At 34.7% G+C, this 17,476-nt stretch overlaps 1 protein-coding gene across 1 annotated transcript in view; it reads right to left on the minus strand.

Moving 5' to 3' along the window:
• LOC113505254 overlaps window positions 1–17,432 on the minus strand; it is a 122,484-nt gene extending 105,052 nt beyond the window's left edge. Inside the window, exon 1 of the mRNA XM_026887873.1 lies at window positions 17,426–17,432. Within this exon, the coding sequence (XP_026743674.1) occupies window positions 17,426–17,432 (7 nt within the window). The remainder of the gene's footprint in view (window positions 1–17,425) is intronic.
• Window positions 17,433–17,476: the final 44 nt, after the last annotated feature.

The following is a 17,476-nucleotide window of genomic DNA, read 5'->3' on the forward strand; positions in this document are numbered from 1 at the left end:
GTAAACATTTGTTGGATTTAAAGGAACTTGTAAATTATGGTAGTAAATCCATAACAAGAAGACTGGTTATAGACCTGATTGACTAAAATGCCACGACGTTTTTTTTTTTAAGACAGAAGACAGGTAATTTATAAAGCTATGAAAAAAATATGATCTACAATGTGTTTACAATCTATGATATACAAGCAAGGAATAGACAATATAGACACAATATCTGCAAAAGTAGCAAAACAATCTGACGTCACACACTTGGGTGTCAAATTTATTAAAAAAAAAACCCGGCCAAGTGCGAGTCGGACTCGCGCACCGAGGGTTCCGTACAAACCTGCAAGGTTTACAAAGTTCGTTCATTACGAAAATCGAGTCATATAAATATATATTTTGAAATGTAACTAAAAATTTATGGTTTTCGTAATTTTTCCTTTATCTATGCTATAAGACGTTGCTTCGTACCAAATTTCAAGATTCTGAGTTCACGGGAAGCACCCTGTAGGTTTTGATTCCCTTGCAAGTGTCGAAAATTTGCGGCATAAACGGCTGTATCTTTTGACTGCGTTGGCTTAGAAGTTTGATTTTTTCACAGCTTCAAGGGACAGTAGACCTGAGTAATTGATATAAATTTCAGCTTCATACCTCCACGCGTTCCCGAGAAAAAGGGTCTTGACAGACGGACGGACGGACGGACAGACGGACGGACGGACAGACGGACAACAAAGTGATCCTATAAGGGTTCCGTTTTTTACTTTTGAGGTACGGAACCCTAAAAACGCGTGTTTCAAAAACAAATAGCATCTATTTATCTGCATATCAATCGTGAACCAACAAGCGTATCGAATTGCACATTAATGCCGCGGCAATTAAATTTAATTGTTAAACATGCGATAAAAATAAAATTATGTCAGTATTACGTGCTTGTGCGTAAGCAGGCCAATGCAATAAAATTACAATAATATACCGGCATGTTTAACTTATATTTTACCTAAGTGCTAGCTAAGGAATTGCAGTTTGGATTAATGAAACGAATTAATTAATGAAACACGAGTCTTATGGTGTTGTTAAGTCTTAGTGTATCTTATGATAGAAAGTGTAGAAATCTCAGGTGACTTTTTCTTATGGAGATTTTCCGCTGTTATTTTTAAATTCTCTATAGTGAAATCCTAGTGAAATGCCAATATCAACAATCGTTCGGGGGGACAGCAATGTCACGCAACGATTTTAATCCAAAAATTGCTTTAAGTCCGTGCCATCTTTTTCTCGAAGCAGTTCAGGCCATGTTCGTTTGTGGATTGAACTAGAAACCTGTACTTCTAATAACCAAACATTGTATAAACACGGTAAAGTATAATTTTCACTGCCGTTATCTTAAACCGATTGAATCACAATTATATTCGATAAATCAGGCATCTAAAACTGTGATAATTTTTCCCTTAACTAATTCATAAAAACCCCGTTAGGATAAAACACAATACAATAACAATTATAACAGGAACGCCATCTTATCGCCAGCAATTTATTCCATACATCCTTGTCGGCAGCCCAACCGAGAAGAAACAATGTCGCATTTATACATAAATAATGCCATGATAAGGCCTGTATGGACTTCATATTAAATAATGAGGTAGTCCTATTGTTATGGTGGTCTGTTTGGACATGTAGGCTGAAAGTAACATCATCATTCACCGTTGTTAGCTCCTCTGTATATGGAAAGGGGTCTTTTCTCAGTCGTAAAAAGTATATACACTGGTGTTCTTATTATTTGCTACTGGCTATCTGTTTAGTTTTAACTTCGAAAAGATAAAGAGGCCTGTTACGAAGTCAGTGACGCGTTACAACCTTGCAACGTCGCGTACAATTGCCAGGTAATTAAGTACACGTAATCATATAATAAGCGGTACAGTTAAATAGCTACTAGGTAACTGTCGTTCCATGAAGGCAGTGATAATACTCTTGTGTGATAGTAACTACAGTTGACACAGGAATGAGTTTTACGACGGCTATGACATAGGGTCTAACACCTCTTTCTCATAAGAGGTAAATAGTTTACTATAATAATACGGTTGCATAATTATTTACTAACTAGCTGTTGCCCGCGACTTCGTCCGCGTGGTTAGAAGATATAAATTAGGAATTTTGGAACGGAAACCCGGAAGATAAATAATTTTCCCTGCTTTTTTCACACTTTCCATAGTATCTTCGCTCCTATTAGTCACAGCGTAGTGGTACATCGCTTGAAACCTTCCTCGATGAATGGTCAACACAAAAATTTAAACCAGTAGTTCCTGAGATTAGCGCGTTCAAACAAACAAACTCTTCAGCTTTATATATTAGTTTTATTTATAACGAATATCTCGTAATTAACAGTTGTAATATAATAAATAATTATAAAGTCGCCTCACAAAAGTTATTTTAATAGAATACTATATTGTAGTTGTAGGAACGAGAGGCAGCTCTACGATTCATATCACACCGTCCTACTTCCACAATTGCGTCCACATTACTTTCAGGGTTACTCCACCCTGCGTTCTGGATAAGTAGCACTTTACCTACATTCAGAAAATCTAATAATTGAAGTCTTACTGCCGGTTCATGAAAGGCAACTCGTTAATTCAAATTTTCCTTTCAGAATATAGTGCTTAACGGTAAACATGTATTTATATGTAAGTGGGTTTACAATATTAGGCATTATTATAAACACATAAAACGTTGAATGGTTCTTTAGGTCTTAAGGTTAATTTAAAATCTGTAGATCAAAAATGTGGTATATACAGGGTTCCGGTTATGTAGTTATTACTTTAACATTGGTTTTGTAAAGGATCTATATAAAGGGTGGACTTTTGCTGTAAAATTATTATAACTATCATATATGTTAATCCTGGTTATAAACTATCTGTGTACTCAGTTTTTTGTTAATATGTATCAGTGTTTTTTTGCGTGAAAGAGGAACAAACATCCACACTGTCGTGCTTGTATCAGAAAATTGTCATTCATTATGAGTCACCACCACCCAAACACTTTTTTGCCGAACCATACTCGGAGACAAACCATAATCGATTTTTGCAAGACATGTTTTTATCGCACAAATCTATTCACGCGAGACTGTTTTTATAACAAGCTAGTGCTCATTCCATGTTGTTAAAGTAGGTATAAGGCTCTTTTTAATCAGTTTATGCGTTTTACAACTCTTGATACACGTGTAAGGTATAAAAATCATTTATATGCACATGAATACCATAGTCAGCAATGTCGGACAATCTATCCGTCTACTATAATGATGTATCAACAGAATGCATACTATCGATCATACATCTTCCAAAAAAAAACAAAGTCTCGGCTCATAGCTGTCACAGCACACAGTTTCACTTATCAGTACTGGTAGATAATCGGGAATGTCGCAAGCCGTTCCATAAACCAATAAAAGTGTTCATCGATATCTATGAATGGATAAAGCCACACGCCTCATGTAGGTATGTCTACATTCCTTCAGACGAGTCCCAAATCGTAAGAAACTATTGAATAAAAGATGATAACCGTTGAGAAATCATTAAGTAAATCAGAAAGCCTTAAGTAATTTCTTATTCTGACAATTTATCTTATTGATGTCAAATCAAGGGGTGATTGCAAAAATGCATGAGCATGTGCCCTTGAGACAGATGTTCAATAAAATCATATTATTTCTAAAGCAGGCTTAACAAACACGCAGCGGTCCTAACAAACATTCACCTATTCCACTTCCATTTATAATATTAGATACAGATGACACGACAAACAACAATAACAGTACCAAAGTATGACAAACAAATAAACAAAGACCAAATGTTGTGACAATTTATATTCGTGACCATAATGTGGAACATGGCCCGAAATCAGAGATCGAAATATTACTATAAATGAGTCAGGAGGCATTGTTCAGAGTCCAAGTAGCTAACGTGTAGGAATTCAAAGAGATCACGATTGAATAATGACAGCTTGCTATCTATCGTACGAGCATTGTAAGATGTCACACGCATACACAATGAGAGCCGCATGATCTTCTAGTTCAAGCCAATTTATTAGCACAACCAGAGCAATTATGACAGACAGAATGAAGACGGCAATCAAAAGATATGAACAGGTCTCTTACGAGGAAATGGAAGAAAATTAGATTAAGAGACATTCTCCAAAAGGAAGGCACTAAAAAAATATACTTTTTCCTGATGTATGTGTGTGTTGAAGGCGAATTTGGTCAATAAATTATCGCCGTTCGATTGCTAGCAGTCTAGTTATAGGAAAAACAAAAAACAGCATTCCTTGTCTGACCTTCTTGAGGGCTGAGTAAACACATCAAGGTCGTAACGCAAGCTAGTAACGGATTCTATAACAGATAATTTTATGTTATGCTTTCCAGAAACAACATACATTAATAAAGTGCACTGTTATTTAATGCAAATACCTATCTGTTTTGAAATCTTTTTATTGCGATTCATCAAAATAATACGTGCTATGGCTATTGACAATCGCAAGCCAGTTTAAAAATTACGTCATTCCATTCTTATATTTAGCCACAAGCAAAAAAGACAGCCTGCTAAAAACCCTTTCTTAGAAATAATAGAATAAATTCGCGACGCATCATAAGGGGAAAACACATGTTCGTTTGATCATCGCAACCAGCAATTTTGTGGAGCGAACGAACGCAGATTGCATGACAATCGAATAAATGAATTATTCACAATTGAAGTCTTACAATGTCAATCCCATTATGTAAGTGACAACTGCTTTAAACGTAAACTATGGCGTTTCTACTGAGATATTAATTGCTCAGGGCTGTGTCTAGAATACGTTAGCGTTAGCTTCATAAAGGGTCTAAGTACATGCAATTTACAACATCGTCTAATTTACAATCGCATCCTCACTCTAGGATTTCCTGTGTCGTGAGCCACATTAGAAATACAAATTGGAGATAAACATTCCGACTTGGTAATTGCTATCAACTGCTTGGATAATCTGTTATCTTACGTAAAAGCATTCGTTATATGGAGCTCAATTGATGCTATAAGTCTGCTAAGATTTATTTACAAGTATCATGTAAATTAGTTCCAGCCATCCCGACTTGACTCAGAGGATTAAATTGATTTCAATAAGCGTAGAACTTGGAACAAAAATTTGGGATTCGACCTGGGCTAAAAGGACGCAGAATGATATAGAACGACTCGTTGTAGGAGGAAATCTGTATCCAGGAGCAGAATGGCTATGGCATGGTAATCAAAAAGGTACAGTGAGTTTGCAAGTACATCTGATGTGACTCAGTGATCTCTGCGGATATATCGAAACCCATCCAAATATGTTAACCACATTAACATTATTGCTTAACAGCTAAGACGAAACCCGACTGCCCTTTCGAAAATACAATAAATTCATTTGACAGTGATAAACACTTGCTAAAGCAGGAGTCTAAGAATAATTTAACATTCACTTGTTAATAGCCCTTGAGGATAATTCACAGTCAGAACAGCAACATAATCCTCAATTATACCAGTGTGATATTTAGCACCACCTGTCACATTTGGCATGAGCTACTGCCGGGATGTAAACATAAGCCAAGCCTTTCGCCTCGTAGGATGCAATCGTCTACTGTTAATATTTATTAGAACCTATAGTCTGACTGATTTGCGAAACTCATTGGGAATTTAGTAGTCTACGTCTAGTCTGCTGCAGTTGATATTTGTATTGGTATTGGGAATGTGTAAGTTGAACTGAGTAAAGGACAATGAAGAGAATTTTAATTTAATGTTCAGATCTGGCTAGAATATGTACCTATATTTTATTTTGAAGGTAGGGAAAAAGACATGCTCAGAAAAGCAAGTATTACCCTGAGGTTGCTGAGCAAAACTATGATGCTTATTTTTTAACAAGTGCGAGTCGAAATCGCGAGCAATTATTGCAAGGAAATTGATCACGCATTCGTTTTTTCACCTCATCAACTATAAACCGTATACCCTTAACTTAAAAAGTAACCAAGCAATAAAAAATATAACACCGACGACATAAACTACTCTAAATTTATCACAACAGCTGAATTTAATAAACCAAGAACGGGCACAAACGAGCAAACGCTTGGGGAAATAAAATTAACTTAACACATTAAACTCCTGCCGGGTGAAATACCGTGGTCTAGGTTTAATTTATAACTCTGTCCGTATTATCTCTTCATCTCTCGGGGAATCTGACCTCTTCTCATGCATATGTATGACCTTGGTGTGTTGCAAGCACAGCGTTATAAATTTGCGAAAGCTTTTGAATATTTTATATGTGACAGTGGTAAGAGAATTTCTCTATAAATCTGAATGAAATGAATCACTTGAATAGAATTCACTTCAATGTTCTAATTTATTTTAAATCCATTTCGTCTTCCCAAACTTTCCTTCCTTTTGACGAGCGATACAAAAAACATCATATTTAGTGTTTTATCTTCATCTTATATGCTGAATATCTTAACAAGAAAAACCAAATACGACATACAAATACAAAAACGTCAGCCAAAATCATTCAAAACTTGCATTAGCAACATCGTTTGACCTACATTGCGATCCCAAATCACAAATATGTTATTCAATATTTTGCATCAGGCTACGCTCCACAACACTGATTAAATAAATAAACAGCGTTATCTCACCGTGAAAGATCAGAAAACAAATTAAGTCAAGATAACGATCTTCACACAGTTCTTCATTCAAGCCAAACATCCTATGTAGTATGTATCCTCGTAAGGCCATAAAACCGCAGTGAGTCACTCGCGGTCGCCGCTGTCGCTACAAATTGGGCCGATGACCCGTCACTTGCATAACGAAACCGTAATCTTAGATTACCGGTAAAACAAACCACACGTGGGTTCACATTTGCGGGCTAAACAACATCTAACCACACCACGTTTAAAATTTATCACTCAAAATGATTTTTGATCGTGGTAAGCTCGGAGATCCACATTCAAAATTTATCGCTCAAATTGATTTTTGTTTTAGCTTCAACGAGTACATTTAAAATTTATAACTCGGTTTGATTTTGTATCGTGATAGAGTTTTAAGTGTTATTGCAGAGGTTGGTTTTAAAAGGTTCCACTCTGATTTTAACCACGTTTAAATATTTTTACGATTGCTCGTAAAATTCGATTGATTTCAATGTTTGTTTACGTTTCACTAATTGTTACATTTGAAAGTGGTTTGGTTTGTGTGTGTTCTCTACTTCAAACCAGTTTTTTCTTGTTAATCAGGGACAGTTATAACTTGATTGACCAACTTAAAAAAAACCCACTGCGTAAGAACAAAATAGAAAGAAAGTCTTTGACAAAATTTTGAATGCTTAAACAAATAATTTTGCGGTCAGCACCCAAACGAAAACTCGCCCCCAATCCTGTTTATTTTAGATTTACCGCCCAAAATCACGGTACCCTCGCACGCCTCGAGTACTGTAAATTCTAATACCATACTATGTTGTGTAATAGGTACACTAAGCACCCCTTACTCTACAACCCTATCATAGTCCAGACTGAGCTCACATGAATGCTAGATCTTTATAGCCTGATAATGTTAACGCCGCGTGTTTATCCCCTTGTAGATATTATCTTATTCTGCAGCTATTTTTATAGCCTGCATAATTATGTTCATAGATTCTAATCGCATCGATACTATTTTATGTGATTTTAATTTATTATTTTCAATGTTGGGAATTTTATTTGGATTTTGGAACCTAAGTTGTTTTTTATACTTCTAATTACGAACCTTGGCTAAATCTTTGAACTGGTTTCAGACCATGTATAATCTTTTATGAGGGGAAATCCATAATCATTTGGAGATTCCACAACTCACACACATTTTTAACAAACTTGCCTAGCTTGAGTCTTCGAAAGAATTCACTACCGTTGCTTCTGACTTCTAGTGAGTCTAAGTCTCACCAAACCATGTTGTACTAGCACCAATGCTTCATACTTTTGGCATGTTGCTGTCTTCTATACATAAACACCACACGTGTATAATCACTTAAGAACACTCAAAGCAGCTGTTCTAAAGCCGATGCCATAAGGACCGTAAAGAATGTCAACTATTCAATCAACGTATACGGAATAAATTAATTAGTTAAATACACCTGTTCAGTACTATAACAATAAATAAACATTCGTAATTTTGTACCATTATTACTGATGTCCAATACTTTCTACGATAGAACACCCACAGTTTAAAGAGACCAATCAAATGTCAGACACGCAAACGTATTTCCAATAAAAACTATTCCGAAGGTAATGGTCGAACCATTTCCATATATCATATCGACAAGAATTTTATAAAGCAGGAAATATAAAACTTTAATGACTTTTTTAAATAAACTATGAAATACAATTTATAATGTCCTTTGTTTTGGAGTTGAGGTCTAAGCATAGGGGGATTCAATTGATGAAAACGCCGCCGGTCAAGAAAGTACACTTACTTAAAATTATTATGCAGCTTACTAGGTACGAGTAAGTCTGTGTGCAATCGTTATGCCATACGTAGGTTGAGTAGTTTAATAATACAATTTTAGTACTCTGTCGAATAATTAATTATTTAATAATTATTATTTCAAATTTAGCACTTTGCAATCTTATATTGAACATTACCAGCTTTTGATTCAACGCATTATAAAATAGAGGTTATATCATGACCTCTAAGTGCTAAGATCCGATATCGCCTAGACCTTAGAAATTGATACCTAACGGGACAACTCTAGGACTGGTCGCGTGCTTGTAATGCATTTAATAGGTCACTTCGAATGCCTTGGGATCACACTGTGGAACATTCGATGTCAAAATTGCTTAGAAATGTCAAAGATCAGAATATTTTAGCATCTTTTTAAATTATCAAAACCAATTTCATAAATCCTTCCAAAAACGAACTTTGAAGGGAATTTTTCAATTTATAATTAATTAATAGGTAAGTAATTGTATTGTCGCATTTATGCATCCGATAGGAAAACAGTAACGTTAAAGTTACTAGTACTGTTGTACATAGTTTGATTGCTGCTCCTGATACCGTTATTAGCAGTATCAGTACAAATACGAATACAGTACTTAACCTCTTCATGACAACCTTCAAAGGTTCCTTCCTTTTCAAACCCGATCCAAAAGACAAGACAAACAGTAGAAACCAAGCTGATCATCTTCTCAATGATAAGCAGTACATTAACATCGCCTCAGGTAAACTGGGTCAGAGCAATGACATCACAGACGTAGCCTAAGATACGGTCACACTCACATATCTTATTTGTCAGACTATTTTATGAATGATTGAATATGTATTAGTTTTAAAAAAAGTTAAGTATAATTAGATGTTGGCAGAATTGGTTTTTCCATAATCAAAAATATGTCTTTTTTGTCCTGATTGCAACTGGTATTTCCTAAACTGCCAGTCTTCTTGCCCAAAATGAAACTTTCTGTAAGAAACCTTTGCACATTCTGTTGCTCTTTTTCAAAGTGACTGACTGTTATACTTTTTTGAGGTTTTAGTTTATCACGTCAACGTCACTCGTCTGCGTGAGGCTTTACAATTTTAATGCATTTCCGTCCCATACGTGCCGCAATAAATCTCTTTATCTCTGAGACATTTTTGTGTAATCCTTAAAACTGTTGCATAACTTGGGTCAATGACTGTTATCTTTGTTTTAAAACGTGGACTGTTTCGTATATGTTAGTATGTATGTACTCGTATACTCTGTACGTTTTAGGAAGAAGCATTTGACAAGTCATAATATTGACCAAACAAGTAAGGAAACATGCATTGCTCATTCGAATTAAAGTGATGTACGATTTAAGGCTAAAATATAAGTAATTATAAATCGAATCAGCACTCACTTCTTGGTTAATCGGTGAATTAGACTTATGAAAAGATTCTTCTTATAACGGATAGAGGAAAGGTGAGTCCGATCCATTGAAAATCGAATCGTTTAACCGGTTCCAAGGCTATCTCTAGATCACCGCCATAAGATGAAATATTGCGATTCGCATTAGTTATTCAATCCGTATTGTTAAGCAAGTGTGTCAACAAAGAGTTTTGATTAGTTGCGCATTCATAGTATCTGCAAAGTTACTGCAAAAGCCGGCTTTCTAAGATGATATCCGCCTATGGAAATAATAGGCTGTATTGGATTTACGACCTGATTGTAGAGATGGTTAGCCTTTATATGGAAGGAGCCCATTGAGCAACAGATAGGCATTTACCGAATAGTGTCACTATAATAATATAAAAGACTAGCAGTTGCCCGCGACTTCGTCCGCGTGCAAACCGTAGTACGTCATTTTGTTCTATTGTCTATAGATGATATTTTACACCTTTGGTTACATTATTGCAATTTTCTTACGTAACCCTAATATTTTTCCAAATAAATTATAGCCTATGTTCAGCGGGGATAATGTAGCTTTTCAACAGTGAAAGAATTTTTCAAATCGGTCCAGTAGTTTCGAAGCCTATTCGTGTCAAACAAACAATCAAATCTTTCCTCTTTATAATATTAGTATAGATATAGATATCGTTATTCTTCAAGTCATAGTTTAAATAACATCTACATATGTATTATGGCAAGCCACCTACACATTTCTAACATACAACAACATTCAGACAACCAACAAGATCAACTACATTTTGTTTTTGTTTTAAAAGTCACGTGATAAATAGTGGAAGCGGTAAACTCCGAATCTGCCAAAAAAACAACGCAACAAATTGGATCCTTAAAATTAAATTCTTGATGTTACCAAACAAATTATCGTTCAGTAATAACTATTAAAATCAAAAACTAGTATTATGAAAGAAACGTGTTTAAATATAAGGATATTGGACGTATTAAATAAACCAGTTTCTCGACCGGATAACCTGATGTCAATGAGAACATTATATCTGATTGTTTCCGAGAAATAGAAATAAATATATTTCTTAGGATCGATAGCTTGAGGCTTTGCATGTTTTCAAACTTACTCTTATAAGTACTACATGGAATAGAAATGTCTCTCTTGGACATTTGCTATGGCCGCAAAACAAAGCATTTTTCACTTTATCACATTATTAAAAAGATAGGAAGATTAAACGCACTAAAGATGAGGAAATGTATGGTAGTAGGAGATGGTAACATCAGTTGCTTTAAAAAGCGTAGGTACTGATAAGTGACGTCACACGAGTTTTTCTTTCACTGTTTTCCTTTTTGTTAACAATATACTTATCCAATATTTTTTGAAAAACTGTCTGACGGAATAAACTGGTTTTTTTTTTCCCAATTACAATTGTTACAAACTTATGCTTTAATACTTTCATACATAGTAGAGTATATTTAAAATATCGCTTCTCCATACCAAGTTTTTAATAGCCTTGCAAAAATAGCATCGGCTGACGTATGCACGGGAAGTCCAAATATTTTTTCGTAATCTAGTATAACGCTTGCTTTCTTGGATAAAGTTGTTTATTTATATTGGCAAAAGAGGGTCCTAAACATGATTAGGAATTCCCGATTGATGCGAGTATTTTGCGTATATTTAACGACTATTAATAGAGTTATTAATATTTATTTAGAACTTTACACTAATAAAACACATACGTATATTAAGTTAGTTGAATTCAGTATATGAAGGAGTTTTTTAAGTAAACCAATACGTTTCACTACCATATCTATTTCTGTCACAAAAAAAAAGAAATAATGACACCATATACATCAGTACGACTTTCTAATTATTACATAGCAGAGAAGCATATTTACAGTCTCCATAAATAAATAATCTGTGGGTCTTTAGATGCGTATGACATATAGCTTTATTACAGCGTCGATCAGCGTAATAACTAATACACAGCACCTGTCCAGTTTGACAGATGACTAATCAGGAGAGCGTACACCCTACAACATAATACCAGTCAGAACTTATAAGTAAACGGCACAAAAATGCACCTTATTCCAGACACATCAAGACACATGTCTTTTAACCTCAAATTTCAACTAAGGTTTCTCCACTGCTATGAGGTAGACTGTTCGTCTGGCCACCATGAAGATGTTTATACAAAATTGTATTTCTATAGATTTATTGAGATAGGAAGGGCCTCTAGAATCTCTTCAGGAATATGGAAATCAAAGCAATAGATGTCAAGCAAATATTAACGGCTTCTGTCAGAGAAGAGTGCCTGATTTGACGTTTAAGATTTGTCAATCGATTTTAATATTCAATTTTCATTTGCAATTTTCATAACATGTTGCCGATGTCACGTTATATGTATATTTTCCCATGAACATAGTAATTCCAAGTTTGATTACTTCGCGAATTTTATTTTAAAGATGGTATTAATGACAAAATTGTACATCCAACGTTGAGAAAATTGCTATGAGTGGATGTAATCATAATTATCATTAATATATAATCAAAATTCTGGGTCATACAACGCCATAGATGAAGGTACTAGTACTGATGGATGTCATAACTGCTAAGCAAGAAACCCTTATCCATATTAAAGGTTGCACATAAAGTATTAATATTACTATTAAAGGTTCATTAATAACGATTCTATAGTTCCCGAAATTAAGGCCTGATTCGCACGGGAGCCAGGTACTTGTTCATACATCCGTGCTTTTAAAACGCGACGCTATTTTATGGAGTAATATTGCATTTTGAGCGCTGGCAATGGGCGCTAAAGGGAATAGTCGTATGAACATGTACTTGGAAATGCATTTGTTCTATTTGAACGCTTTTTTAACGTGCGTTAAAAAAGCTCCCGTGCGAATCAGGCCTAAATTCCTCTCCATTCAAAGTTTCAAAAGGTTACTGGTTACTGGCTACCAACAATCAAATCACCTTACATCCACCAAGCAGGTTGGTTATGTAAATTACTTTATCGATCATTTATTGAGAAGCCCACGCTAGAAATCCAGCCAAAGGTAAGTGACTTATGACTAATAAAACACAATTTATAGAGTATCTTTTACGATATAATGCCGAAACGGTACATACGGCCACGGATTCAAGTTATACCGTAAAAGAAAAGAGCTACTAAACTTACGCACATGGTACGTCAACAAACATATTGACAATTCACAAAAGAACAGTTGTATAAACAGTGGGAGAATCAAATAAAGTGTGGCCACACATGACGAGGCCGGCTAATCATAAAGTGGCGTAAATATGTTATATCTTTGCTTGCAATAAAGGTTTTCAGGATTCAAGCGAATGAACGGGTTTAGATGAATTTGATGATAACTACCTACCTAACAATAGTAAAGAGGCAGAAGAGATAAAATATTAGCAATTAAAAGTTGGCATTGGATCAAGAAATTCGTGATAGTTCGCATCTTGTTTACTTGACTAATACAAGAGCAAGGTGAAGCACTCGAGCCCTCAGTTATCGCTAGTAAAAGCTTAACCACACCTAAAATAGACGAATTACATAGTTATAAACGACAAATTGTAGTATAAGTAAAAAAGAGTGCACACAATTAACTTGCATCGTGTTTGTTTACATATTTTATAAATTCATCATTATCTTGTGTTTATATCGCGGTGTTAAGACCGTACCTATTGGCTAATCCCTCGGAGCTGAGTGCTCGCGAACGCGTCGACTCGGTGCGAGAGATAAACGAAGACTATCACAGTACTGAGTGTACTGACGTCGCGCATGCGCTGTGAGAGGTAAATGTTTTGAAGATGTATCTTGTAATGTTATTGAAACTTAGCCTATTTGTACGGAATCCTGAGTATCTAGAGTCCTACTCAGCCTTTTTTTTAACTTGTGAATACTTCTTGCTAGTCTACTAGAAACAATATCATTAATGTTATAGTAGCTTTGTCGGTCTAATATGCTTTCACGGTTTAACCGTCGACCGAAATATGACAAGACTGATGGCTAGTAAAGTTAAGGCGCCAAAAGACATGAACTATGTTTTACCTTGACATCCTATACGTATCAGGGCAGCCAGGACACTACTTAAAAAAACTACATCAAGAAACATAATTTAAGATGGTTTTTTTTTAATAATTTATACTGGTGACCATAATCATATTATTCGTCAGTATTAAATTAACGACAGTAAGTCTATATATCAACATAAAAGAACAGCTTATAGCTACTATTACAACATTTTATCCACGTATCACACTTTCAACTAATCAAAACGACGCCTACGATCACGATAATCCGACTTAGGAAACTATTACAATAGAAAAAACCGGTTAGCTTTAAAATAAAACACTTTCGTAGTTTTAAAAGTCGTGGTCGTTTGTGTTTGTAAGCATGGATTTGTATGCACAAGGTGCGGGTTTGATCCCCATGCAATCAAATACCAATGCGGCATATTCGACTTCTCAAAATAGCTCAATCTGGTCTGAAGCTTTGATGGCTCAGACAAACAGACTCATTTTGTGTCAGGTGATAAAAATTAAGCAAGTTCATAAGGAAAACCCATTTGCTATCGAACCTGCAAACTTCACACAGAACCGCTTGCCTACAACATATTAACAGTAGTATTTAAAACAATAACAATGTTTTATTATAAGCTATAAAGCTCTCGCATATTGAAACATTATTCCAAAGCTACACAATTGAGGTTTCAAATTTCAGTGGTGTGGGTAACTCTATTTTATATGTTGTGTGGTGTGTTCAAATAAAAACATTGCTGGATGAATGGAGCGCTGTTTCCTTTAAGTCACGTATTGCGTATTGCGATAGACATTAATTGCTCTTGCTATCTGATGGCAATAGGAATGATGACTTTTAACAACATCCGTCTTGGTGAATGAGTTTTTTTTTCTTTAGACCCGCAAAACATTAATTGTTCGAATTACAGTAGGTAAAAAGAACTTATGCGTGACGTCACGATTGTGTGCAATTTTTTTCGAAATCGTCAGATAATTGTAATGGTCTCTTAGATAACTGTATTTTTTTTTGTTCAGAAAAAGGCAAAAATACGTGTGTAAATTACTTTTATCTAAGTGAAGTACTAAAAGTTTTACTGTTTATACCTAGCCATCATCCCTATGACTTATTGTGAAAGCAAAAAAAGTAAAATAGATGCAAAGCAAGTTGTTTATGTTATTTTTTTTTTAATATTTTGCCACAGTTGTTTTTTCCGGCCTGTATTTTTTTTCGATTTCGTTAAACCCATATTATAATAAATAATGAATCACCTGTCTCATTTATCAATTGATGAGTGTACTCAAGATAAAGTTTACGATATGAGTGCATTAACTGCATAGATTATGTATAATCTCTATCATTCAACGAGTCACTATCACTATTTGTTAAGCATCTTTTAAGTATTAAAATCGATTTATGTGTCTACATTTAACTTTGAGTCAGTAATTCCGTTCTCAGTAAAAGATAACTGTTTCAAGTTAATAATAATTTATTTCAAGGTTTCAACCACACTTGTTAAACGCTCTGCATTGAAAAATAAAGTTAAATTAAAAAGAAACCTAGATTAGAAACTTTTGTATTTTTTTAACATAGAAAACAACATTAAGATAGTTCCCTAAACTAAAATGTTTATTTTTTATATTTCATTTAATTGATTATGATATCACGCGTCAAGCTTGTTTTGATTTAGCGAAGTCGAAATAAAAAGCAAACAAAAAAAAAATTGATTGCCTATGCAAATGTTCTTACACTAGTCCATCACGCAAACAATTAATAACATTAATATCGAGCAATAGCAATCGCGACTCAACACGTAATACCTCCGCTGGTCATTCAATGTATTCGATCGCGCAATGACCCCGCTCTGCCGGGAAGCCGCACCATTTGTTTTTGGGATATAATCGACCAATAACTGTACTGTAAGAGTCGACGACTTACATTTCGAGGGTTGGAATGGTGCTGCTCTTAATTAAAAATGCACTAAAATTAGTTTAAATTTAGTTTTAGTGGTGATGTTTTTGGAAATTTTTAGAGTTTAGTTTTATGGGATGTAATAATGACTACATTAAAATGTTTCTTTTATAACTGGAGTAGTTAGCGAAACCAAAACATTATAAGAGACTTTTACGAAATAACTTTTATTTCAAACCAATGCGAAGTTTTCTTAAAACAATCCCGAAAACAATCATCAAAACAAAAATAAGTCAACAAATCCGACGTCAAATATTAAAATAGTTATAATAGATTCATATGGACCTATTTCAAAAAATTTTACTTGCAACTGATTACAGACAAAGCATGTAGCAACAATAACGAGTTACTATTTAACATAAATTATAATAAAAATGTATTGTGCTTAAACAGTTACCTACAAGCAACTGTTGTAGTTATTACAAAAGTCTTTGAATATTTAGGAGGGTATTTCAAAAGTTGGGGCGCCGCGCCCGTTTTATTTTTAGAACTCAATGTATAATTTTGGACGGTCGCGGTAATTCCAAAATAAAGAATTATTTTGGAATGAATAAATTACATTACACTTTAATCATTGACTGCACGGATAGCAGAGTGGTTGAGGTCACCACGCAAAATACACTGTGTCGCGGGCTCGATCCCCGCGTAGGATAAGCATTTGTGTGATCCACGAATGCTTGTTCCACGCTGGGTGCCTTTGTGCACGCGATACAATTACAGCAGAAGCCGTTATAAAAAAAATATTCGCGGTGTCATTTATGTTCATAGTTGAGTTATGTGTCTTTAATTCTTCAAGCTAGGCAGCTTTGAAAGCCTGACGTAGCTGTCAAAGCTTCCCCCGAGGGTAACAGCGGCAAACACTTACGAAAACAAATGCCTGCAGCTATAAATCTTATGCATATATTAGCTATCTTTAGCTATTTTCTTAGAAATGTTATAAACGGGGCTATTCATAATGCATAATTTCTAGTAGACTACAAAAAGAAAATTAAAAAAGTGAAATAAGACACTGGCTCTTTGTCAGCTGTAATTGCTCTATTACAGCGAGCAATTAATCAAAATTGTAGCACAACTGCACTTTGAGTTCATTTATGGCCGATTCCAATAACGTATCCTCAGTAACCGATATCTTGTTATGAACGATAAATAGTAGACTTCTATCTATCCTTATTTTGCGTTCCACAAGTGACGATAACGTCTATCGAGACATCGACATCTGTAGATAAGCTCAACTATCCAGCCCTCCCAAACGTTTTGTTACTACAAAAGCTACAAAAAAAAGCAACGTCGAAACAAATATTATTTCATATAACTTTTCTATAAAACAATACAAATTGATCGAATTTAAGCATTGGATATATCTTTATGCTAAAATAATTTTTTCTTCATAGTTATGTTTCATTGTCATTATTTTATCAAACAAATATTTGGCGCATAAAACGGAAGTACGAAACGTAGTCAAGTGTCAATTTAACTATTCAAGTTTGAAGTTTCAAATTTTCAACCGTCAACGCTACCGCTCCTGTTGTTGTGATATCAAGTTTTTTTTACATTATAATGAGCACTGTAAGTATTACCAGACATTATTATATACGTGCCTATACAAGTGACGGAGGCTTTTTAGTAAA

The sequence above is a fragment of the Trichoplusia ni genome, chromosome 25 (assembly GCF_003590095.1).
Source record: "Trichoplusia ni isolate ovarian cell line Hi5 chromosome 25, tn1, whole genome shotgun sequence".
NCBI lineage: Eukaryota > Metazoa > Arthropoda > Insecta > Lepidoptera > Noctuidae > Trichoplusia > Trichoplusia ni.